At 39.5% G+C, this 25086-nt stretch overlaps 2 protein-coding genes across 11 annotated transcripts in view; one reads left to right on the top strand and one right to left on the bottom strand.

The window, feature by feature from the left end:
- osbpl1a (oxysterol binding protein-like 1A) overlaps positions 1–18494 on the bottom strand; it is a 54644-nt gene extending 36150 nt beyond the window's left edge. For 2 of the 10 annotated variants that reach the window (XM_032525965.1, XM_032525969.1), the window contains exons 1-16: positions 18191–18493; positions 17995–17997; positions 14624–14753; positions 14462–14547; positions 14291–14365; positions 14021–14132; positions 13769–13854; positions 11676–11820; positions 9067–9134; positions 8932–8976; positions 8361–8434; positions 8095–8158; positions 7915–8016; positions 6905–7033; positions 6681–6762; positions 4249–4355 (exon numbers count right to left, since the gene is read on the bottom strand). In XM_032525965.1, the coding sequence (XP_032381856.1) occupies positions 4249–4355; positions 6681–6762; positions 6905–7033; positions 7915–8016; positions 8095–8158; positions 8361–8434; positions 8932–8976; positions 9067–9134; positions 11676–11820; positions 13769–13854; positions 14021–14132; positions 14291–14365; positions 14462–14547; positions 14624–14747 (1299 nt within the window). In that variant the 5' untranslated portion in view covers positions 14748–14753; positions 17995–17997; positions 18191–18493. Of the gene's footprint in view, positions 1–4248; positions 4356–6680; positions 6763–6904; positions 7034–7914; positions 8017–8094; positions 8159–8360; positions 8435–8931; positions 8977–9066; positions 9135–11675; positions 11821–13768; positions 13855–14020; positions 14180–14290; positions 14366–14461; positions 14548–14615; positions 14760–15510; positions 15630–17994; positions 17998–18190 lie in introns of those variants that run through there. The other 8 variants (XM_032525970.1, XM_032525968.1, XM_032525967.1 and 5 more) reach the window with 8 other exon arrangements.
- A 265-nt stretch (positions 18495–18759) lies between these two features.
- The window catches only part of impact (impact RWD domain protein), a 21692-nt gene continuing 15365 nt past the window's right edge, over positions 18760–25086 (top strand). Inside the window, exons 1-4 of the mRNA XM_032526044.1 lie at positions 18760–18948; positions 23099–23227; positions 23326–23378; positions 23502–23564. Of these exons, the coding sequence (XP_032381935.1) occupies positions 18901–18948; positions 23099–23227; positions 23326–23378; positions 23502–23564 (293 nt within the window). The 5' untranslated portion in view covers positions 18760–18900. The remainder of the gene's footprint in view (positions 18949–23098; positions 23228–23325; positions 23379–23501; positions 23565–25086) is intronic.

The following is a 25086-nucleotide window of genomic DNA, read 5'->3' as shown; positions in this document are numbered from 1 at the left end:
TATTTGTGTTCTCCTTTTTAGAAAACTATACCTAATGTTTGAGTAAGAAAAGCAGAAATTAGGAATTTTTTTGACCAAAATTAAAAGGAAAGTATGTTGATGGACAATCACTTTTACTATTAATTTAACGATTTCAAAACCACTTCAATTTGTTTCTCCAAATGCTATAAAATTAAATAAGACACCCAAAAAATGAATGAAAGTATAGATTTGTACATGCCAAAGAGCGTTGTGTGGAATCAATCATGTTATTTTGGGGAATTAAAAAGAACATAGATATAGGAAAACGGGTCAATTTGACCCGAGGACAACATGAGGGTTAAGTGATACAGTGTATTTCCTTCGCAGACCCCGCTGTATCATCCATACTGCATACCATCATGTGTAAACCCCACATATGCTGTACAAGTTTGACTTATTCCGATAGAGACCAGGCCAGGTCTGAAATCCTGAGCAGCCTTTTATTGCGCGCTCTACCTTTTCCAATCACACTTCCAAAGGCTGCACAGCTGAGCGCTCGAGGCCTGGCACAGGTGTAAACCATTAAAGCACTAGACTGGCTGTTAAATTGAGAACATTCAAATGATTTAGTTTCTTTGGCAGCCTCTGGGAACACGGGCAGCTTTTAAATAGCCCCGCAACGATGTCGTTCTTGTGTGAAATGACAAAAAAGCCGTGTGAGTGAGCATGAGTGTGAGGGGAAAAGAGGACAGGAAGAAATGCTAAAACGTTGTAACTGAGACTGACTTCTGCCAATATCCACTCTTTTTATGAATTCAAGCTTTTGGAATTTGAACAATTTTGTTCATGTCTTTATGTCCATGTCTATGACTGAAAATGCAGAACGGCTGTGCATAAAAGAATCTGTGCAGGTGAACACCCCTTGATTTACATATTCAACAACTCAAGTGTGCATTCATTACTTCATACAAAGACTGCATCAAAAGCAGCTGCACTGCTCCATATCATTTTGCACAATCAGCACACTGTCATTCTTGTTGTGATGGGATGTTCAGATATAATTCTGGTTCAGAAAGAGCTGCCAGTGCACCATAACTGTGTTTGGTCATTATGAATGAAAATGAAAAACAATCTCACTCTTGGATTAGTGCTGGCAAACTACGTTTTGTGTTAAATCACCGCTGCTTGCTTTTATGATTACAGTACGACAGTGGTGAAAATTCAGTTATTGTTGCCTGAAAGAATTCTAAGTTCTGTATCCAACAGAATTACACTAAGCTTCCAAAGGTCTGATGTGTAGAAATTTCTCCCATCTAGCGTTGAGATCTTACTGTATATCACAATCAACTCTCTTGTGCCATGCCATGCAGTTCCAAGAACTGTATGTTTTACATCTACGGTGGCCTTCACGCTTCAAAAAGTCAGTCTCTTGCTCTTTCAATATCGTTTTTTTTTCTTGGTGAGATACCCATTATCAGTCCTATGAGTTTATCATGTGACACCAAAAACGCGAAAGGCAAAACAGTATGTCCTGTATGTCCCTTACTGGCTAATGTATTTCAAGCTGGCGCATGAATATGTAGCGTCTACCCATAGACAGTTAAAGAAATGGACCAACAGATCCCATTGCTCTAAACAGAGACCAGTGAAGTCTATTAGAAGCTCTTTTCCGGTGATGCTGAGCGTTACTGCGCAGCCTCCAACTGAGCTTGAAGACGTAGATGTGACGTGAGCAACCTGTCTGACAGCTGTAAGTCTTCTGGTAGCTGTGCAAGAGAAATCTCAATCATACCCAATCAGCAGAGACGGAGAGCGTAGGTATATGTTAGGAGATAACATAGACACAGGCCAATTACTGCTAACTTACATGCTAGTTAACATTAACATAGGCACAGGCTAATTACTGTTAACTAAAATGCTAGTTAACATTAACATAGACACAGGCTAATTACTGCTAACTAAAATGCTAGTTAACATTAACATAGACACAAGCTAATTACTGCTAACTAACATGCTAGTTAACATTAGTAATTTAACCCAAACTGTCTGCGAACTTCTCCTGTACTTTACGGTAATTCCTCTACTGTGCGACAGTAAGTCACTTGGTTACGACACAATCGTTAGCCTATTTTTACAAAAACGTCTGCTACGGAGCCACACCGTGAGCTAAAAAGATAATGGAGCCTTTTATACATTTTCGCGTTTCTTTAGAAAAAATAAACGGACAAATAGAGTCTTCACACGCATCAGATGTAAAGTTATTCACTGTCAAAGTGGCGCCGAAATGAATGGCAGTCAATGGAATGCTAATGGCGGGTGACGGCTTGGTAGCATCAAAATGGCGCCATATGGAGCTTCGCTTAGAGAGGACAGGCTTACCCCTTTGCATCTACCCCAGTTCATGCTAATGTAAATGTAAAATTTTAAATTTTAAGCCAAAAGAAATACTTTGGAATTGACGGTGGTGGTAAATATTCCTGAAAAAGGACAAGTTTGTGATATAAACAACTAAACATGTCACACATTGGACCTTTAAGTTTCCAAGCCACACAAAACCTCAGCAGGGCAGCCAGAGCCTCCCGCACTAAAAGCCAGACATGGATCTTATTATGTGAATCACCGTGTGAACGTTGTGTTCAGTCAAGTGCTATTCTAAGTTTGACATCATTACAGAATTGATGTACAGGGTTGGCACTTGTTGGGAGCTATAAGAGGTGCAATCTATCTTTCTTCCTGGAGCGATGTAATCTATCCACTGTATCCTTCCATTATAATCAAATCCATTGAATCACACACAAAGAAGAAACCCATCTGACAGCTCGTAATCACTGCGCTCCACTGGCTGCTTTCATAAGGAGGTGTGAACTGTGTCGCCGCTTTCTTATGAAACATGTTCTGTTTTTACATCTTATTCATTAAACACAAAAAAATCACTATATATCCGAGGGTTACAGATCGTATGGATCCGGATGATTACAGTATTTATAGTCTGTACATTATTTTTAAAGGGTCAGGTCACTCATATCAAAAAGAACGTATAATACTTTCTTTTTTTTTCTTACTCCACCCTCAGTTACACTTGAAACACTCAAGATGTATGGGTCTTCGCAGAAACAATGTCCGCAGATATTCACCTCTGTTTGATTGAGTTGGCTGCAAAGGTTTCAGAGCTGAATATCTTTTAATATTAGCACATAACAGCCAAAACATATCATTTGAGGGAACCATATTATTGAACTTTTATTTAACTGGGAAAGTCATAGCCAAGGAAGGTGGGGATGACGCAGTGGATATGACATATCTTTGGTGTGGGAGATCTGGGTTCAATTCCCACAGCGATATATCATATATACATATATCATATATACATATATATATATATATATATATATATATATATATATATATATATATATATATATATATATATATATATGTCCCTGAGCAAGACACTTAACCCCTAGTAGCTCCAGAAGCATGGAACCTCTGACATATACTGTATTATATAACAATTGTCAGTTGTTTTGGATAAAAGCGTCAGCTAAAATGACATGTAATGTCACGTAATGTCATGTAATGTTATGTAATGTTATGTAATGTCATGTAGATAAGCGAACCAATTAATGTTCCAGCAGGTGTGTAAGGACGGCCAAATGACAGACAATGACAGAGGAATAAAGAGTGCAGTGGTGTCTTTTGAAAGAGGCATTTGTAGCAAACCGGACAACAGAGTGATGTGGAGCATCACGCTTCTGGAGTGCACGCTTTACTTGTCACCATAGTCTTACACAAGGGGGTCAAACATATGGCTCGTGGGCCAGAACTGGCCCGCCAATCAGGCCCAGTGGATGACTTTGCAAAGAGTGAAAATTGCAGAGAAGCGATTAATTCGACTTCCAAATTTACCACTTTAATCCCTGAGAATATCCGAGTTCTCTCCCGATCTCCCTACAAATGCCTTAGAATGCTGTCTAAGGAAGCAACTTGTGTTCGCCAACATCAAGCCAACAAGAAACTCTGCGACAGATGAAGTTCATGATCTTTCTGGAGTAGTTTAGTTGCATGGCCCACTTGAGATCAAATTACGGGTATGTGGCCCACAAACTAAAATGAGTTCAACACCCCTGGTCTGACATAAGAATTATTGTCTTATTTCTGTGTTCTGCTATGGGTTGTGGAGAGTAAAATGCTGATAATCAATGGTACAACAGACAAACACATGATCAGTAGCTGATAATAGGCATTCACACAACGACACAAATCTGTCCTGGGGAAGCTGACACGTACCCCTTCCTGTCTGGAGAGGAGGCTGAGACAGACACTGAGACTGGAACTGGTCTCTCTGGACAAGTCACAGATTTCTTGCAATTTCTGCGGCAGGGCGGAGGGACACCCTGCGGGGACAAACGCATCGATGGAGAACCATTAACACAAAGTAATGAGGGAAATGACAAACTCAAAACAAGCTGCTTAAAAAGCAGAAGAAACTAACATGAAGCTCAAGCTGTTTAGTGTTCATTTTGTCTGATGCTCTCAAGTGAGCCGCAGAAACAGATGGTGCAGAAAAATCTTAATTATGAGGATTTTTGCCTGCAATGCTTGTCATTTTAATCACATGGTTTTCATTTCCACTTTGGCAACACTTAGTAATAACTACACACTATGAAGAATCATTAGGCTCAGTAAATATGTAATTCATCATTTACAAAGCATTGTTCCCACATTAATACACTTTGGTTTGTAATATATAAACACAGTTATACATGTTTTATTGTTAATTAATAAGCTCATTTATAATTTTCTACTACTCCTTCAGATACAGTATTTGGGGACCACTAAGGTCTATATAAAATAGGGTGACCAGACGTCCCCGGTTTCCGGGGACAGTCCCCGATTTTGGCTACCTTCACCGGGCTGGATCTGTCCCCGGAAATGTCCCCGGTTTTCACTGTGACTGAAAGACCCGAAATTGGAATGAAAGAAGAAAAAACTGACAAAACGTAGCCGATAGTCGCACCCCAACACACGCAGGCTCCAGACCGCCAGAGCCAGCGGTGCTCGAGAATGTTTTAGAAGCCGTGTTTTCGATGCTAAAATCAGTGATTATTTACATGGAGTCTGGTGCGTTTAGCGAACGCAATTTCGCGGACTTTTATGTTTTAAAAAGGCCTTAATCTTTACAGAAAGGTCGACCTCCTTAGAAATCCTTCCCATATGTTGTCAGACACTTAATATTAATCTGAGTCTGTTACAGCTAAACAAGAACTTTATGAACGTATACAAGCTGGACAATTATCCTTTACTTACATTGCAGCGACCTCGTTATATGCATCAATGTCAGGAAATATGTCCTCGTAGTTTTTGTTGTATCTGATTCTCAGAGCTGTTGCGAAACAAGCCTTGACGTAAAGCAAAAGCTGTCAGTAGTTAGTAAACATTACAACATTAAAATTTGAGACTTTCTATCTTGAAATATTAAGAACTTTCTATCTTGAAATATTAGGACTTTCTATCTTGAAATATTAGGACTATTAGGACTTTCTATTTTGAAATATTAAACTTTACTGAATCTTAGGTTTTATCTTGAAATATTAGAACTTTTTATCTTGAAGTATAAGGATGGATTTTTTATCTTGAAATATTAGGACTTTCTATCTTGAGGTGTAGTGGTGGAGTAGGAAGTAGCAGCAGGGGTGTTCTAGGATCATACCTTGGGGGGGGGCTCACCCCCTAATAGAACAGCTCTAGGTCTAGTGTCCCCGTTTTAAGTTTTACAAAAAAAAAACATTACTTGTTTTGGAGGAAAATACGTTCTGAGCTGAAAATGTCCCCGGATTTGTTCGAGAAATCTGGTCACCTTAATATAAAAGAGACTTCAGATACAGTATTAGGGGACCACTAGGTCTATATAAAGAGACTTCAGATACAGTATTAGGGACCACTAAGGTCTATATAAAGAGACTTCAGATACAGTATTAGGGGACCACTAAGGTCTATAAAAAGAGACTTCAGATACAGTATTAGGGGCCACTAAGTTCTATATATAGAAGAGACTTCAGATACAGTATTAGGGGCACTAAGGCCTATATAAAGAGACTCAGATACATTAGTATGGGATCACTAAGGTCTATATAAAGAACTTCAGATACAGTATTAGGGGATCACTAAGGTCTATATAAAAGAGACTTCAGATACGATTAGGGGACCACTAGGTCATATAAAAGAGTTCAGATCCAATATTAGGGGACCACTAGGTCTATATAAAGAGACTTCAGATACATTAGGGGACCACTAAGGTCTTATAAAAGAGCTCAGATACAGTATTAGGGACCACTAAGGTCTATATAAAGAGACTCAGATACAGTATTAGGGACCACTAAGGTCTATATAAAGAGACTTCAGATACAGGGTATTAGGGGACCACTGAGGTCTATATTAAAGAGACTTCAGATACAGTATTAGGGGATCACTAAGGTCTATATAAAAGCATCCAAAAAACACCATGTCATGGGGCCTTTAATAATTAAGTCCGATGAGGTCCACTGGAAGGGGGAGGGACTTCAGCTCTCTATAAATGATGAATTGAGTATTTACACATACTTAACTAATGCTTCAGTTCATTGCAGTGTGTAGTTATTATAAAGTGTTATCTCCTCTTTTACGTATAGTACAATTTTTGGAAAACAAAACTTAATGGACAATGAAATAACAGGTTTTACTTTCTGCCAGCCCGTCATTTTTCACTATGGACAGGAAAGCTTCCACTTCCTCCTCCAGTTTCCTCTGGCTGGCCTCGGCTGCCTGGTTTCAGAGAGACGAGAGGAGACTGCAGGTGAACAAAAGCAGCGCAGGGTGGGAGGACCGGAGGGCTTTCTGGCACAGCACGAACACTACGGATCAGTATTCTGACAAGCTGATTATGGATATTTTTGTTTGCAGCCACCTGTAGTGAGTCGGCTAGCTCCCCGAGTGACATCCCTTCCTCCTCCTCCTCATCCTCGTCGCTGTCCTGCTCTTGGGAGCAGTAGTGTGTGCTGTAAGCTGAGTGCTCCTCCAGCGCGTCCAGCCATGCCTGCAAAAAAATAAATAAATAACACATTACTGATTTTTCTTTTTCCCCTTGTTATTAGTGATTTATCTTTAAAGCATGACCATTGAAATATAAGCTCATACATACATTTTTTAAGATTTTTTGAGTTACTGACGTTTTCACAACCTAAACACCGTAGCAAAACTTAGAAAAGTTCTCTTTTACTGGTCAAAATAATAAGAAGGTATTCTAATTATATATATATACACAATTAGAAAAATCTATTTTCTAGATTAGGTGGATGGCAAATAAAACCCTTTTACTATTGACAACTCATCATTTTTTATCTTAAAAAGTGTCTGATGATTCAGGGGCAGGCTATACACACACACACACACACAACCCATTGAGCTAGAGTGCTGTACACCTGATAATTGTGATTTCCATTGGATCAGTGCCACCGAGCTGCCTGTTCTGCCTTTCTTCCCAGCCCTTGTCACATGACCAATCAATGTTTCCATGGTGACTATCCAAAATTGGGAAACCTTGGAACCATCACTGGAGCACTAATTTTTAAAGTGGCAGACTTTAGCTTATGAAAAACGTGTATTGTATTTGGATATACAATTAGTTTAAAATAAAAACAAGGGAAATTAAAAATTTGATATGTGATGTTTTTATTTTGGCAGAATTACATTGTGTTGAATCCTATCCAATAGTCCCTTTATTTATAAGCAGATTTTTTTAATGCTTCATCTTGATAAAACGGAGCCCGATTGGTTGTCTTGTGTTCATTCCGAGCCCTGATTGTTGCTTTACAGAACCAAGTTAGACAAGGACTTTGGAGATAAAGCCTGTTCAGTTAATGCATACAAGTAAAAAAATAGACCTAGACACAATGCCACAGGAGACATTAAACCTACTTTTCTCGTTGCCTCTGGGTCGTTTTTAGGTGACACTTTGAAGTGATGCACGCTGTCATCGAAGCACTTGACGGTAAAAAAGCAGCCGTCTTTGGCTCGGATCTGTGGACAGTAAGATTATACTCAGCCAAACTCAACGCAGCGGTAAAAAGGGGGAGTAATTATTTGAAGTGTGCATACCGAACACTGAGCATGTGTGAGGGACTTGCAGCTTTGTCTTCTGACGTTGGCATCTGCGTCTGACCTGCATGACGGAAAAAGAGGCGAGGTCTTTTCTTTTGCGGGCTCACTTCAACGTTCGACAAATGACACATTTTCCATGGTGATACAGAAGACAGAATGCATTCCATCTTCCTGTCACTTCCAGCGTTTATCTGTTGCTGACATCTTATCACATGTCCGATTCAAGGAGCACAAGCGTGGCCAAGGCGAGCGACGTCACCTACTGTTTGGAGTACCAGGACAAAACCCCGTCTTGGACGACGACCCAGTAGGAGCGCCAGCCAAAAAATCTGGAGCTCTGCGGGATGAAGCACAACAGAAGAATCAGCGTTCTGATTTTCTTTGGTTTCTAATCTTTTTCAGTCTGCTATGATTTCAATGGTGGTCGACAGACAGCGCGTTGAGAAAATAGAGCAAATTGGAAAAACTGCACATTCCCAGATGTGACTCATATACTCGAGGCAAATATTCATGCTTCATTTAGAAACACATTTCAAATGCTAAAAGCGCAAGCATATACAGAAAAGCTAAAATAATGGATGTCTGGGTTTATCTTCTAACTAGCTCAGCAGGTAGCACAGTGAAAGTTGCGTTCAAGATTTAGGGTTTTGGGAGAATTTTGGCCAATCACATGTTGCATTTACACTCTGTTGTTGTTACACACAGGCCTGAAATACACACACATGCTCAGGTTCTATACGTGGACTAATGAGAGATCAGAGTAGGGGTGGGGGGGGGCAGTGACTGCTGAACAGGCGCCCTAAGCAGCTGAGGGGAATGATTGTTAGACTATACCTTCCAGAGGGGTCCCTCGTACTTCTTGACATGGCGGCCCATTCCCTACAGATGAGAAACATGAAGGAAGTCAAAAACAAATCACAAAAAAACTCAAAATGACTTGAGGAAGCTGACTATTAGCTGAGAACTCACTCGATGAACGTTGCCCTCGAGGATGAGTTTGATCGCCGTGTCACTAGCCAGGTCAGACACCGTCTGGCCTGCGAGTTATGACGGGCACACAAGACAAGTTGGGCTTTAGAACGGCAGAACACACGTAAACAAAGGGAGAAATATACTGCTGGTATTCAAAAGGTCAGTGACGACCATAGACCGTCGATATATATACACAGACTATGGGGACAAGCTGTAACATCCATACCAGCCCCAGCTTGTGCCTCTCATGTACTCATAGTTTTTACATTTCTTAAGTTGATAATCACGTTTGATTCAAAGGATAACCACAGTGTTGGCAAAAAATAATCAGAGGTCAAAGGTCAAAGCTGCTGTCACTGTTTGGGTGAAGGAATGGAGACAGTGTGAAATGAGTCAAAACTTAAGGCTATAGTCAGAAACGGGAAGTACACATACTTCGTTACTGTACTTAACCCTCATGTTGTCCTCGGGTCAGATTGACCCGTTTCAAAGTGTTTTATATCAGAAAATTGGATTTCTTTGAACCAAATTGCCCAAAAATAACATGGATGACTCCATACAATGTTCTTCAGGTAAAATTAATGTTTACTTTTATTGAATATTTATCAGTGTTTTATTTAATCTTATAGCATTTGAATTCTTTTTTTTTAATGGTTTCAAAACAGTATCAGGACTTAACTCTGACATCTACCCATCTGTGATCCACTCAGCATCCTCTGATCTTAACTATTAGTCAAAATAATTCATAATTTCTGCCTTTTTAACTAAACTAACTCATGTATAATTTGATATGAACGAGGTTTGCTGACCATGAATTCCAAGAATAAGTGTAAAACCTGTTATTAAACCAGCTCAGGTTTTTTTTTAAAGTGCCGAAAGCTGGAAAATGTGACAAAAACATCGGAAAAAGCACAAAAAAAATGTTCATTTTCAATTGTGACCTGGAAGGACAAGTTCATAGTTAACGGGAAGACAACACAAGGGTTAAGTAGATTTTTCTGATATTTTTCCTTTACTACTTTTTTTAAATTACTCATTATATTTTAACACAAATCTTGGTACTTTCTACTCCTTACATTTTACAAAATTGGCTTGTTACTTTAGTTTTGTACAAAAGGTCGTCCATCAGGAGTGACTGTGAGTGCGTGTCGGAGAATAAGGTGGACACGCGTCTCACACCGCGAGCGGGTGCGCACCACACAGAGGGAAAAAGTGACTAGCTGTCTCGTTGGAGGATAATAAGTTGAGACTGTGTGTGTGAGAATCCTTGAGAACTGTAAGTCCTATAACTTATGTTATCAGTTCATTTAAGCCTGTTGTATTGGTCTAGTTCCTGCACAATTAAAGTAAGTTAGCTAGCGATTTAGTTGTTTGTGTTCTTCACCTGTTAGCTAGGTTGCACGGTGCATCAAAAGACCTGGGTCGGACTTGGAAACCAGAATCAGCTTTAAATCCAGTCCTAATCTAGTCCTCACTAACAAGTTCCAAATAATTTCACTGGAGTTACCACTGTTATTTTTCGTGTCATCCACACCGTATTCAATCTAACGCATCACTAAGACATCTCGACAGATTTGGCATTCTGCATTCATTTGCAAATCACTGCGGCTTGATGCCGCTAACGTTAGCACATAGTAGATATGGATGGCGACATTATTGAAAATGAAGAAAACGGAGATCCCAGAGATTAGGCAGACAAGCAGCAAGACATTCCCATCATCCGGCCTTATCTGAGAGGAGTGTTTGAGAGAATGACTCCTGGTCAATGTGCTGGGGAACTTCTTCATAATGTCTGTTTAGTAATTCATATTTCATGCTTTATTTTCTTTCTAGAAGCCATATTTGAGCACACACACATACATGTAGATTCCTTTAAATGTTTAGGGGAAGATTTAAAAAAGAGGAACTGGATCTGTGAATTCTCACAGAATCACAAACTGAATTCATATCTTGCTGCTCGTCAGAATCTTATTATCTCAAGTCCCAGTCTCCGTCGCAATAATTATAAATGGGATATTTTAGGCCTCTTGGCAGAAAATGTAGCCAATGACATATAAAGAGCCTTTCTCCATGTCCAATGAAGTTTCTCAGCTTGCACTCTGTAACATTTGTTGTTGTCCTGGTAGCTTTGCAAAAAAAAAAAAATTCGCAAGGTTACTTTTATACTGTAAGTACATTTCTAAGCCTGTAATTTGTTACTTTAAAGAAGTTAAATCAGTACTTTTTTTAACGCAAATATTTGTACTTGTACTTAAGGGAGTACTTTTGCCTTCTCTGGCTATAGTGCGTAATTTCTGTCGCCCTCATGAGGAATTCCAAGTAATGACAACAAAACTGTCGGCACGTCCACATGATACAAGCCTTCTGTTATCCCCCGCCCCCCACTCCACCCTTGATGGACCCTTCAGTCATATTGAGAGATACAGAGAGAGTTGTGTGAAGTTAAATGATGTGTTCATGGACAACAACAAAAATACGCCATATCAAGTTCTGGCTACACAGGCAATACTTGTTAGTAGGATGAATTCCTTGTTGGTTTTCATCCAGCCGTATCCTTTAAAGACAGGAGTCTTTTATGATTGCCAGCTCCGGTAAATAAGCCTTACCTTCCTTGTTCTTGATGTCGGGGCTGGCTCCACTTTTGAGCAGCTTCAGGGCGCACTGCTTCTGGCCTCGGTAGGCTGCCGAGTGCAGCGGGGTGTTACCCAGCAGGTCTGTGCAGTTGATGTCTGGTGTCTTCTTCCTGCTGAGCTGCAGTGAACACACAAGACAAAAACAAACGGGTTGTTGGTTGCCAAATGTCCTGCAGGTCTTTATTATTTTGCTAGAAACTCTTTGATTTCTCTCTCCGTGTCTGGGATATTAAACTGCTCAAAACTTTCCTGTCAGCAGAGATGGGGAATAACGAAGTACAACTACTTTGTTACTGTAGATTTTTCAGATATTTTTACTTTACACGAATATCGGTACTTTCTACTCCTTACATTTTACAAAATTGGCTTGTTACTTTAGTTTTGTACAACTCAAGAGGTAATCTATCAGGTGTGACTGTGAAAGCATGTCGCAGAATTGCGCGGACACACGCCTCACACCGCGAACGGGTGAGCACGCCACACGGAGAAAAAAAATGAGACAAAGGAAAAAGAAACTAGCTGTCCGGAGGATAATGAGCTGAGATTGTGTGTGTGCATCTTTGAGAACTGTGAGTCGTATATCTTCCAATATGTTGTCAGTTCATTTTATTGGTCTATAGTTTTGGCACATTTAAAGTTAGTTAGTGATGTTGTTGTTTGTGTTCTTCCCCTGTTACCTAGGTTACACCTGGCTGTTGATTCATAATGGCAAGTGTTGAACGCCCTCGCTCACGTTTGTATTTTAGTTGCATTATTTGCATGCTATTAAGACAATGCAGTTAACAGTGGGTTTATTCCTATTATTTACTAACATATGATTTCCATGCATTGTAGCCTTTACAATGTTATTTATTTCTTTGCAGAACCACACACAGCCATAGCAGAGCTACCCACGCCCGTGTTTATACTGTTGCTTGATAGAAAATCAAAAGAGAGAAGTTGTCTCCGTCCGTGTTTTAACAGACACACCTGGGGCGAAGTTGGAAACCAGAATCAGCTTTAAATCCAGTCCGAATCTAGTTCCCGTTTTTTTTTTTTTTCTTCATCATTAATACCAAATTGAATCTAATTGGATGGGACTATACACAGACTTCTCACAGAATCGCAACTGAATTCATGTCTTGCTACTCGGTCAGAATCTTAATAACCTGGAGTCCCAGTCTCTGTCACAATATATAAGCTGTATGTTTTAGGCCTATTAGCAGACAGCCATTTAAAATGTAGCTAATGACATATAAAGAGCCTTTGTCCATGTCCACTGTAGTTTCTCAGCGTCTCTCTAGTAACAACTGTCTAGTCCAGGTAGCTTTGTCATTCCCGAGGCTACTTTTACTTTTATACTCTAAGTAAATTTCCAAGCCTGTACTTTGTTACTTTTACTTGAGTAAAGAAGTTAAATCAGACCTTCTACTTTCACCAGAGTATTTTTTAACACAAGTATCTGTACTTCAACTTGAGTACAGGAAATTAGTACTTTTGCCATCTCTACCTGTCAGTGTCCATTGTTATTTCCTAATGAGGTTTTCATGGACAATTGTGTTGTTGTCACTGAGATTTGAAGGCCATAGTTGACTGTATACCTGTCTGGATTTGCAAAGGTGTGGTGATATCTGAGAGTACATCATGCTATCATGCTAACATGCTAACGCAGTGCCAAACAGAGTGACAGGCTGACACTGCCATACCTATAGCTCTGCCGCTAGCGTGGCTAATGCATCTGAATTGAATTTAACACGTAGAAACAGTGTTGTAGTCGAGTCACCGACTGTTGAGTCCAAGTCAAGTCTTGAGTCCTAAGTGTTCGAGTCCGAGTTAGCAAAGAAGAGTCTGACTCGAGTCATCATTACCTGAGTCTAAGTCAAGTCACGAGTCCAGAGAATAGCAACTCGGGGCCGACTCGAGCACTCCCTCACTGCAAAGAAATATTCCCTTTTACCACCATAGTAACTAGAGCAATTAGCCCAGGTTAGCAGAGTACTTTCCACTTTATTATTGGTCAAAATGTTTCTGACTTCCACTCGATGTCTTTGGCAGTATTTGATCACGAATCAGCGTCTAGCACTCACCAGCTGAGTAAGAGTTGACAAGTCTCCTTCTCGTGCAGCTTCCAAAAGTTCCTCCTCCAGTTTCCTCTCCTCCGTCCTCTCGGCAGCTGGGACCAGTAGCATGATGCGATTTACGAGAGAAAACGGAGGATGATTTTTACAATCTGTACATTATATAAACAACTTGTATGTTGAAATATTAAAACATTGATGGCGATTGATACATTTATTTTTATTTCCCATGAAATTAGATAGACAACGCGTCACTCTCACCTTCTAACATGCTTCTGATCTCGGCATTTTGAGTGACATCTTTGGGAATCTGTGCTGTCCCATTGATGACAGTAGCACATGCATCATAGTGCAGCAGCAGCATGACAACCTCCTGATCAATACGTGATTGATTGATTGATTGGTTGATTGATAGACTGACTGAATAGATGAATACATGCATGCACAAAACCATACTATCAACAAAGAGACGAGAAAAGCAGAGAGAAACTAAAAAAATGTGTATGAAAATTAGAAGACGCATCGAGATACCTTTCTTCCTGTGAAGGCGGCTTTGTGCAGCGGTGTGTCTCCGACATTATTGGGCAAGTTAACATCTGCCCCGGCCTGCAGGGGGTAACACCAAATGGGCAACACACACCTGTTAGCCATGCAGTTATTTAAAATCGACAACAATCTTTTTCTTTTTTTAATAAACCCTACTTTTAGTAATTCCTCCACCACAGCTTTGTGTCCAAAGTAACAGGCCAAGTGAAGAGGCGTCCATCCCAGGTTAAATTTCCTCTTCCCTGAGAAAACAGGTGCATACTGTTACACCACACACACAAAATGATGTTTTTGTTCCATAAAGCGTCACTTATGTACCTCTGCAGTTTATGTTGATGTGCGTCTCTTCCTTTATCTTGGACATGAGGAGCCTCTGAATGCCTGGCAGATCCCCGTTCCGGGCGAATAGCAGGAACTGCTCCTCTGGCTCCAGCTCCTCCATGGACCCCTGCAGAGGAAACGCAGGAAAGAAGCAAAAAAGATGCTTTTTATTCCTGTGACTCAACTGTATCAAAAAGATGCTTTCAGAAGGACACGTGCACCGAGCCTCTGAAAAGAATCCCAGTGTCTATGGGAAGCTTATGCTTATTACTAATCATTTAGAGCTAAATCGCAAGAAAGCTGAGGGGCCTGCATAGGTTTCTCTGCAGAGGCAATTAGGCACTGAGTAAAACCACTTTGCAAGCAAAACACTTATGCAAAAGATAGATACATATCTTAGTTTAAGTGTTTTAATATGCCAATTTCATTAAGTTCAGTGTCTCACAAGAGACAAATTAAAACACGGTAAGAATCTTCAGTTCTGTGAGGCTGTTTTGAGCTAAATGCCAACATTAGCATGCCAGAATGGCTACAATGACACTACTAGCATGCTGATGTTGAAAGCATGTTCATAGCGTTCAAAACTGAAGCAGCGGAGGCCAAGATATCCTCAGTTACATTTAACAGTGTTGGTTGAGCTCCAGGAACACCGGATCCTACATTTCCCACAATGCAGCTAGACTGTGTCTTTCCATGCCTGGTAAACACTCACTTCTTTTAAACACCACACTTCGAGTGTATAACAGGCTTTCTGCTAAAAATGTGTCCAAAGATGACATCCCGGTGACAGCATCAGAGTGATTTTCTCACACATTATACAACAGTTGTCAGTACTCTCTGTGATGGCTAAACTGAACTTGATTTAAAAAAACAGTGAAGTGCACCTTTGGAGTGACTCTTTAAATCTCCAGAGTTTGGCCTGGGGAAGTTGTCTCGTGATATATTTCTTCATGCGTCGTCAACTCTCGTTGTTTAGGACACATGAGGATAAAGTCACAAGTGTCTGTTTTGTCAGAGAGTGAGAAAAAAGCAACTGTCATAATTATTACAAAAGGTGGTAGTCACCAGACTAGCTTCACCAGGAAGGAAGTCCTCCTTTTCCCCTTTATACAATTCTAGGCCACATGACATTCTGTATTTGCAGTAAGAAGTTGGCATGCAGAGAGGTAAAAGAGAGCTCTTGCTTAAATGTTATGGAATGTCACATGGCTATGACAAAGAATTACTGAACCACATCGACAACACAATACAAAAAAATCTGATGTCTGCAGTCTGGACTGTTACTGGCTCTAAAACAGGTTTACCCGGGATTAAAAAGCATGAGACACTAACTGTAACTCAGCCTGTCTTTCTACTATACACTGCAATCAACTGTAGAACTATTTGCAACAGCATAACCAAGACATATGCAGACCTTCCTTTCAAGTTTCTCAATATTTCAAATCCTGTTTTAATTTGTACTTTGATTTATTTATTATGATGCTTAATCTAATCTTTTTTTAATAAACCAATTATCACTTTTCAGATTAAGTCCACCCTTGACTTTTATTCTCAGCACGGGGTCAAAGCAGATGGCTTCTCTTTTGAAAAGGTGTCAGAGGCAGTTGTACTCGAGAAGAATTAAAAACCTATTTAGCTCTAAAGCCGCTGGCTTTGACAATGTTCCATTAAGATTCTTAAGAGATAATGCTGAGGTTCACGCCACCCATATCATAAACATGTCTATAGAGCAAGGACATTTTCCTATCTAACTGACTACATCAGGAGGGAGGTTGATAAAGGTCATTGTTCTGGTATGATCATGTTAGACCTACAGAAGGCCTTTTATACAGTTGAGCATGGCATTTTGGTACGCCAATTAAAAGCCATTGGTTTTAATGACTTCGCAGTCAGATGGGTGAGTTCTCATCTGAAGGATAGGAAGCAGGTGGTGGATATTGGGGGAACAATGTCTCAACCACAATGCATAGACTGTGGGGTTCCTCAAGGGAGTGTATTGGGTCCACTATTTTCTTTCTATATATAAATAACCTTAAGTCTGTAGGTTCATGTGAACTTTTTTTTCATATGCAGATGATTCTGCATTATTGGTTTCTTATAAAGATAAGAATGATGTTGAAAGAACTCTCAGTTTGGAACTATTGAATGTCAGAAGAAGGAAGTTGTGCTGTTTGAGCCAATGATAAAACTGAAAAGATCCCCTTGTTTTTTGGTTTTAGTTAGAGATAATGAGATTAATGTAAACGACTCAGTGAGTTACCTTGGTTGAGTGTTGGACTGCCACTTGTCTCGAGTGGGCCAAGTGCAAAAGGTACTTGCCAAGGTGAATCAAAGAATACGTTTCTTGGCTAGAATCTCAAGGTTTCTGGACAAGACAGCGATGTCATCTGTGGCAAGTGCTCTAATTCAGCCTGATTTTGACTATGCATGCTGCTCATGTTACAATGGTGTAATAAAGCAACTGAAACATAGGCTTCAGACTGCTCAAAATAGGGCTATGAGGCTTATTCTGAACCTCCCTATGAGATCTCGTCTTGACACTATTGGGTGGTTAAAAGTAGAATACTGAGTCTCTCAGATTCACTTGTGCATGGTACATAGGACTGTGCATGGGGCTGTCATTTAATCAATTATTTTAACAATGACATATTGCTGCCCCAGGTGCTACTGCACCAGGGGCAGCTCTACTGATTTTGTACCTCCTACAGTTATGAGGTGAGGAGTCTTTTTTGTGTGTAGCAACAAGCTTGTGGAACAGGTTGCCAGGAAATCTAAAGATGGTCACGAGTTTAGGAGGTTTTAAGCGGGCACTGAAAAAATGGCTCAAATGCAAATATTATTATGGGTTTTTTCTTTTTTTTCTGTATTGTCTTGATGGGTCTATTTAATGTATGTATAGATGTGAGGCTTGATCCACTGCCACTTGCTCTGCCCCCCCCCCTCCCCCCAAAGGGACCACAATGGAAATAAGCCCCAGGGATTTATTGTGTAATCCTGATTTTTTTTTTTTTTAAATGTACAGTGCAAAGCTGTATCGTAACGAACGGATCCAATAAGATCAATCAATCAATCAATTAACATTGAAAACATGTAATAATCTTATACAATACAACACATTTAAAAAACAATAATGACACATTTACCCTCTAAACTTCTGAGATGGTTTAATTTAAATAAAGGTTTGAGGCCCAACTTGAAGCAAACTCCAAATCAACACAAATTTGTCCTGTAGAACTTTTTTTCTTCTTCTTTAGTCTTATGTATTATATAATAAGATTGGGAATGTAGGACTTTCACTTGCTATGGAGTATTTTAATGCACAGGCACTTTTAATTAGTAAAGGATCTGCATATTTCTTCCACCACTGCTGTCTTGTGACTTTTACTTTTGAAGTTACATACCACTAAAAAATGCCTTGTCTAGCTCAAATTTGACCAGTTGTATATGCTAAATATATGAGTCTGAAGTGACGCCAGCTACTGGGACCAGCTGACATGATGTTAAGCTGCTGTGCGATTGGAAGAACACCTCTGCAGATAACACTGTTCAGCAAACAGGACCAACATAGTGAGCCAGACACACTTACTGTTTCAGTTTTTCCAGCCCTGAGAAGTCAAATCCAAGTTATCCAGACAGCTGTTTTCACACAGGGCTTTTGTGGAGCCGCACGTGATGTTTAAGCCCCCTCGATCGGAGTCGTTCCCTCTGCTACTACAGCACAACGATCGCGGTGCGTATCGTCCGATACATCCCACCGTCACTCACGCACTCCCCGATTATCGTCTTCAACTGAGATGACCGATGGTGAAACATCACTGTCTCTATCTGTCTGTCACACAGACACACACCTCTGTCTTGTTTTCTGTTTACACTGACATCAGCTGATCTTCGCAGAGCGGAACTCATTCGCGCCTTTCAAAATAAAAGTTCTGCCCGTTATTTTAAACGCAGAATACAATTTCCAAAGACATATATTAGTCACGCGTTCGTGTATACATCATGGGCAATTAACATTCATGCATTTAAAAGCAAATGCTTTGTTCATTACGCGTGTGTCCTTTGCGTTGTCTTTTCAAAACGCTCCAATGTTGATGACTGACACACGTCAGAACCCGGAAGAAAAAACACACGCACCCGATCCGCCCGGAAGCTGATCACGCTTCCACACATGCTGCAGCCTGGAGATCAACATGAACTTTATGTGCCTTAACGTTTATGTTATCTGTTTTTTGACTGACCTATTTCCACATTTTCAATAGCTGACACTTCAACTTATGGCTGACGTCACAAATCCAGAAAGTGAAGGAGATCTTCAGGATCAGGTAAGATAGGGAACCTTTTACAACTTCATTGATAAAGGTGAGACAACTTGGCGAGATGCGTTCACGGTCTGTTTTGCTGTAGTGTTTTGATGTGGCCTGCAGAGAGCGTATGAGCCAAACAAGAGGTCGTTGGCATGCATAGCTCAAATAAAATATGACATTTTTGTTTCACCTTTATGTATTCAGACAAGAAGTTTCACTGAGAGCAATGCTCTCTTTTCCGGAGCACCTGATCACATGCACACCATGATGTCCAGTAAAACCACAGCCTGATCTGCTGAACACAGTTTGGGTTAAATGCCTTGCTCAAGGGATTGACTTAGTCAGGCTGAATCCCATTTCTCCATCTTACCCCTACCCCTTGGCCCTTGAAACCAAGGGGTAAGGGGTAGAGGTGAAAAAACACACCCTATGAAATGGGACACCACTGGGGACAATCACATAAGTATTGATCACAAACTTCCAAGATATCGTTTTGGCTGTCGACCTGCGTGGGTTTTGACAAAATCTCATATGTGTATATGCATTTATATTTATGTATTTTATGTTCACTTTGGTGGTGAGAGGCAGATGTTATCTGTGTAGTACTTAGGTCGTTGCAATATATGTATAGTTACACACCACACACACGGTGTGTTGAATATCGGTTTCTGTTTATCCCTGTTTTGAATGTCTTGATGTTCAGAACAAACATCTGTCTTTCGCCCAAAAAATTAAACATATCAGGCAAAAAAAAATTACATAAATATATTATATTACAGAACCATTATTAACTATTAGACCATAGCTTACATGCCACACCTAACAAGACACTCAAATTGTATAAAACACAAAAAAAAAAAAGTCACAAACAAACAAATTAACTACAGCTGTTCTGATATTCCAGACCAGTCTGAAGCCTGTTGGCCAGAACCTCCCCCCCCCCCCAACTCATATTTCACAATGTCCTTATCAAAACCAAAACAACATATAAATAGTGCAATAAACAGGACTTAATTACAAATGGTTACAATAACAGTACCAATGCAATAATGAATGGATGCAACATGAACACATGATTTAAGAAACTTCTGCTCGTTTTCACCCCCAAAGTGGAGATGTAAAGCACGTAGCGATGTATCATAGACCGTTAATATTAATATATCCAGTCTCAGACTTAGACTTCTCTTTATTAATCCTTTTTGGGATGACTCCCACAAAGGAAATTAAAATTTCCAGCAGCTGTTTTCAGCAAGAAAAAAAAAATACAGTATGTATGTTTTTTTTAAACCCTTGTGTTGTCTTCCCGTCAACCATGAAACACTATTATCACTTTTTTACGACATTTTTGTCACTTTTTTCAATGTTATTGATGCTTTTTTCCAAAGTTATTTGATATTTCTAATTTTGACATTTTCAGCGCTCATTTCGAAGGCCCATTTTTTGTGATTTAAAAAAACTGAAAAGAGTTTAAATTTGACCCGAGGACAACCCAAGGGTTAAAAATGAGAGAAAATAGTGAGTGAGGGACAAGGGGTGCTTTTCACTTTCCCCACCCAGATTTAACCTGCAGTCCTGGGGGATTGAACCGACGACCATCCAGTCACAAGCTCCCTTTTCTGAGCTTGAGAGAATCCAAGCCAAATCTAGGCAGGCTGACATAACATAGTCTCTCTCTCTCTCTCTCTCTCTCTCTCTCTCTCTCTCTCTCTCTCTCTCTCTCTGGCTTCTGTATGCATGTGAGGTTAGAAGATCAGCGAAAAAAGAGGGCTTGTTTTTACCCAGTGTCTCAGTTCCACAGTAGTTTAGCCCCAGTGAGTGCCTTTGACGTTACACTTTCAAGTCACAAAGCCAAGCTCCTGGCTTTTGCAACACACAGAATATTATAGCATCCAGATGGTTGGAGGCCTTTGAGAACACAAAGGAGCTTTTGTTAAAACGTTACGTCTAAAGCTTACTAATTCATACTTTGTCGGCAGACAACCAAGAATTTACTGCTCCTGCACAAAAAAATAGTCCAACACATAACCTCCCATAAGATGTCGATTTTTGAATGTTTTCACTGTTGAGTTTTGTAGAGATTTAAGATACGTGTTAACCCTTGTGTTGTCCTCGGGTCAAATTTGACCGTTTTTTTTTTAAAATTTTTAATCTCAGGGACTGGCGTTCCTTCACAAACGGAAGATTGCAAAAAAAATAACCATTGGATGGTGGACAATTGTTAATTCAGGTCCCAAAACTTTATGGATTTTACTTTCAGGTGGAATTGAATTGTGAATTTTTTATGTGGAAATTGTTATGGCCCATTTTGAAAATGAAAAAAAAAACAGTGACAACACAAGGCCTGGAAAAAAAAAAAAACAAAAAAAACAAAAAAAAAAAAAAAAAAAAAAAAAAAAGCAATGCACGAAATCAACAAATAAGTAGACCGAGACACATAGGTGCTGAGAAAAAAAATGAGAATTTAATTGTTTTTTGTGAAATGTCATAAAAAAATTAGGTTTTGTTGGCTATGAATTTAAAAAAAAAAAGTGTAGAAAAAAAAAAACAGCGAAAAAGATTTGAAAAACGCAACAAAAAGATGATGGTCGATGAGAAAGGGAAGGTACAAACCAAAGAGGTAATGGGTGGGGGAACAACTTTCCAATGTGGCTTGGAGGTGGATTCTTTAGGAAAATTACAGGGAAAATTTCGGTGGTGGACACATGCATTGCACGCGCATACACAAATATACAAAAAATATGTGCAAAAATATACTAACAATACATTTGAACTCAGACATACAGTAGAATATTTAGCCTGGGTAAACAAAGGAACAGAGAAACAATACAAATGCACAGTGGACAGGGAATAGATAGTTTGCACTCAGTCCCTAATAAAGGCCACAAGCCAAAACGCGTCTGTTTTACCATAAAGTTCATCTTTATTCTACAAGTGTTGCTGGAGATTTGAACTTTTTAGAACTATGAACATAGACTGGGTAAACCCAGTTCCAGATCTGCCAGCAATTTGATAAAAAAATAAGAGTTTGCAGAATCGAACCATTAAATTATAGCCGTTTTGATTAAATGTTTATGAATAATTGGTCAAAGTACAATACCGAGCAGTTTTTGCTCCATTTCTATACACCGTGGGGATTTGAGATCATTTATTCTGCAGCTCAGGCTGGAAACCTGTACGTATTTCTGTCCTGATTCCGTTACAAATCTGCAGGGACCAATCAAAACCTGGCTTATCCACCCGAACAAGCCTCTCTACTTAAAAAAAAAATAAGGCTTTCTGGAACCCTGCTTTGGACAGATCCAGCCGTTTGAAGTAGAGCCGATACTGATATGAATATTTGGTTATTTAAAAATCCGATATGCCGATATATTGGGCAATATATATGTTTAAAAAAAAACCAGAAACGCGTTACAAAACATAAACAGATTTCCCTAACATTTTATTTGTACTGTATTTTGATTTCTCACTAAAAAATATAATATTTTTTTATTTTCAGCAACAGAACACGATAAATGAGGATGAAGTTTTTCTAAGGAATGTATAAAAAATACAACTTAAGATATGACACTTAAAGTCCTTTGAACAAAAACACCATAACAAAAAAAAAAAATAGTGTTGCCACCAGGGACTTGTAGAGCGTCCTCTGGTGGACAGACTATGCAACGCCATCACTACAGGACGTTGTAGAGCGTCCTCTGGTGGACAGACTATGCACGCCATCACTAACAGGGACGTTGTAGAGCGTCCTCTGGTGGACAGACTATGCAGCCACCTAACAGACGTTGGTAAGCGTCCTCTGGTGGACAGACTAGCACACCTCACTAACGGGGACTTGTAGAGCGTCCTCGGTGGACAGACTATGCACACATCACTAACATAGGGACGTTGTAGAGCGTCCTCTGGTGGACAACTATGCAACCATCACTAACAGGGGACGTTGTAAGCGTCCTCTGGTGGACAGACTATGCAACGTCAACACTCATAACATGGTTGACAGTCTTTATTTTTTAAATATTAATTTATCAGAATCATTAATTTGTCATTATAAATGATTCTGATGAATGATTTTATTTTTTTTAAATCGGCCATTATAAATGCTGATACCCATATATCAGGAAATATTAATATTAATAATGTTTTTGCTTTGTTAATGTTTCCTCTCGCTTAGATTGAAGAGGTGGAGGCTCTGTCCTCCATCTATGGGGACGAATGGTGTGTTATAGATGAAGCATCCAGAATATTTTGCATCAAAATATCCAACGACTTGGAGGAGCCAAAACTGACGGCATGTTTGCAGGTAGAGAAAAAAAGAAATCTGGGATATTTTAATTACAAGTGTGCTGCTATGCTTTGTTTGTTTGAAGGATTTTTTTTCTTCTCGTGCTTATCGAGCAGATCATCCTCCCACATGATTACCCGAGCGCCTCCCCGCCTATCTACCAGATCAAGTGAGTCTATTTGCCTTTCAAGTTTAATCTGGTGGAGATCTGTTGAACTGGTAGAACATCGCACTCCAAAAACCCACTCGTTCTCCTACTCAATAACCCTCCGTTTGCTCTCGGCTTTTGTAGTGCAGCGTGGTTGCGAGGCCCGGAGAGGACCAAATTGGCAAACAGCCTGGAAGATCTCTACGTGTGACTGCTTCTCGTCATTTCTGACTACTGCAGGGTCCTATTAGCCACAACAAAAGCTTTTCATGATTGTTTCTCCGGTGCAATTCTTCTGTGGTCTCTCTCTCAGATAATCCAACCTCGTTTCAATCGGGAGAGACCTCATTGGGGAGTGAAACAAGTTTAATGAATGATGCATAATAGGTTAAATGTTAGTCTTTGGCAATTAGACTCCTTCGCAGTGTTAAATTATAAGGGGTATATATATGGATGTCAGGGGTGTGAATGTTCACTGGTTTCACCATTCCATTGGAGTATCCTGTCAAAAAATTGATTCAGTATCACGATGTACCACTTCAATATTATTCTACATTACGACACATGGTTTTCAACGATCAATTCAAGCAGTCAGACATATGTGAAAATCTTTGTGAATTTATTAGACTTAGACTCCTCTTTATTGATCCTTTTGGGATGACTCCCACGAGGAAATTGAAAGTTCCAGCAGCAGTTTTAGCAAGAAAAAAGAAATAAAAAGAAATAAAAAAATAGATAAAAAAGATAGTATAAAGACAACAAAATGACAATAATAACAACCATAAGAACATTCGTCAAATAACCAAATTATTATATATATTGACACGCGTATATGTATATACAAATATTGTATCTGCTTTTGAAAAAGACGCTCCCTGAATGTAGCGGAGTCTCAACACAACTAGTCCACATCCTCCATGGTCCACTTCCGGGATCGCACCGGAGTTTTTTTGATGCACAACTAAAACAGCTTTTGAACGTACACATGTTCCACCAAAACCAGTTCCTAGCTGGGACTATTTTGCAGCGGCACCCCGTGGAGCTCAGCGCCGCCCAAGACGATTGGTTTTAAAGAAACGCCTATAAAACGTTTATCTCCCCTCCAAGAATCCATATGCTAATATATCTTCATACTAACATGTCCATATACCAAGTCTAGTATGGCTGTGTTATTTAATCTGCTATAGATAGATGGTATAGAAAGTAGAAGAATGGGAAGAAAAGAAAAGAAAAATGTTTAAATCTGTGTCTATGATGTGTAAATGATAATGCGTAAATAACTGAAGCATAAGATTTACTAAAGGATAAAAGTAGAGAGGGGGTCGGACTTGATAAGTTGTTTATCAACTTCTTCCTACTCCTTTTGAACATGGAAAATTTTTGTTTTGTTTAAATGACTTTCAATTTTGGAAGACTGCGCTAATAAGTACATGGCCTTATTTATCTGTCATTTTAATTATATATGTATGCAGGAATGCATATATATATATATATATAAATCTTTTATTTTAATGTTGTTGTTTTTTTGTTCAAATAAAGTATTAAACTAACTAAGAAGGCTGTGTGGACTAGCCAGACCCTCCACCGCAGCGCTGTGGAGGAAGGTCTAGGTCAATGCGAGACTGGAACACAACAGACAAAAGACAGAAACAAAAATAGCAGCGGGCGGAAAATCAACAACAAGTCTTTGTAGGCTATAATCAATGGATACTTAGGAATACCCCCCCCC

This window comes from Etheostoma spectabile, chromosome 9 (assembly GCF_008692095.1).
Source record: "Etheostoma spectabile isolate EspeVRDwgs_2016 chromosome 9, UIUC_Espe_1.0, whole genome shotgun sequence".
Classification (NCBI taxonomy): domain Eukaryota; kingdom Metazoa; phylum Chordata; class Actinopteri; order Perciformes; family Percidae; genus Etheostoma; species Etheostoma spectabile.
Note: the sequence above shows the minus strand (reverse complement) of the source record. Positions and strands in the feature narration are given on the sequence as shown.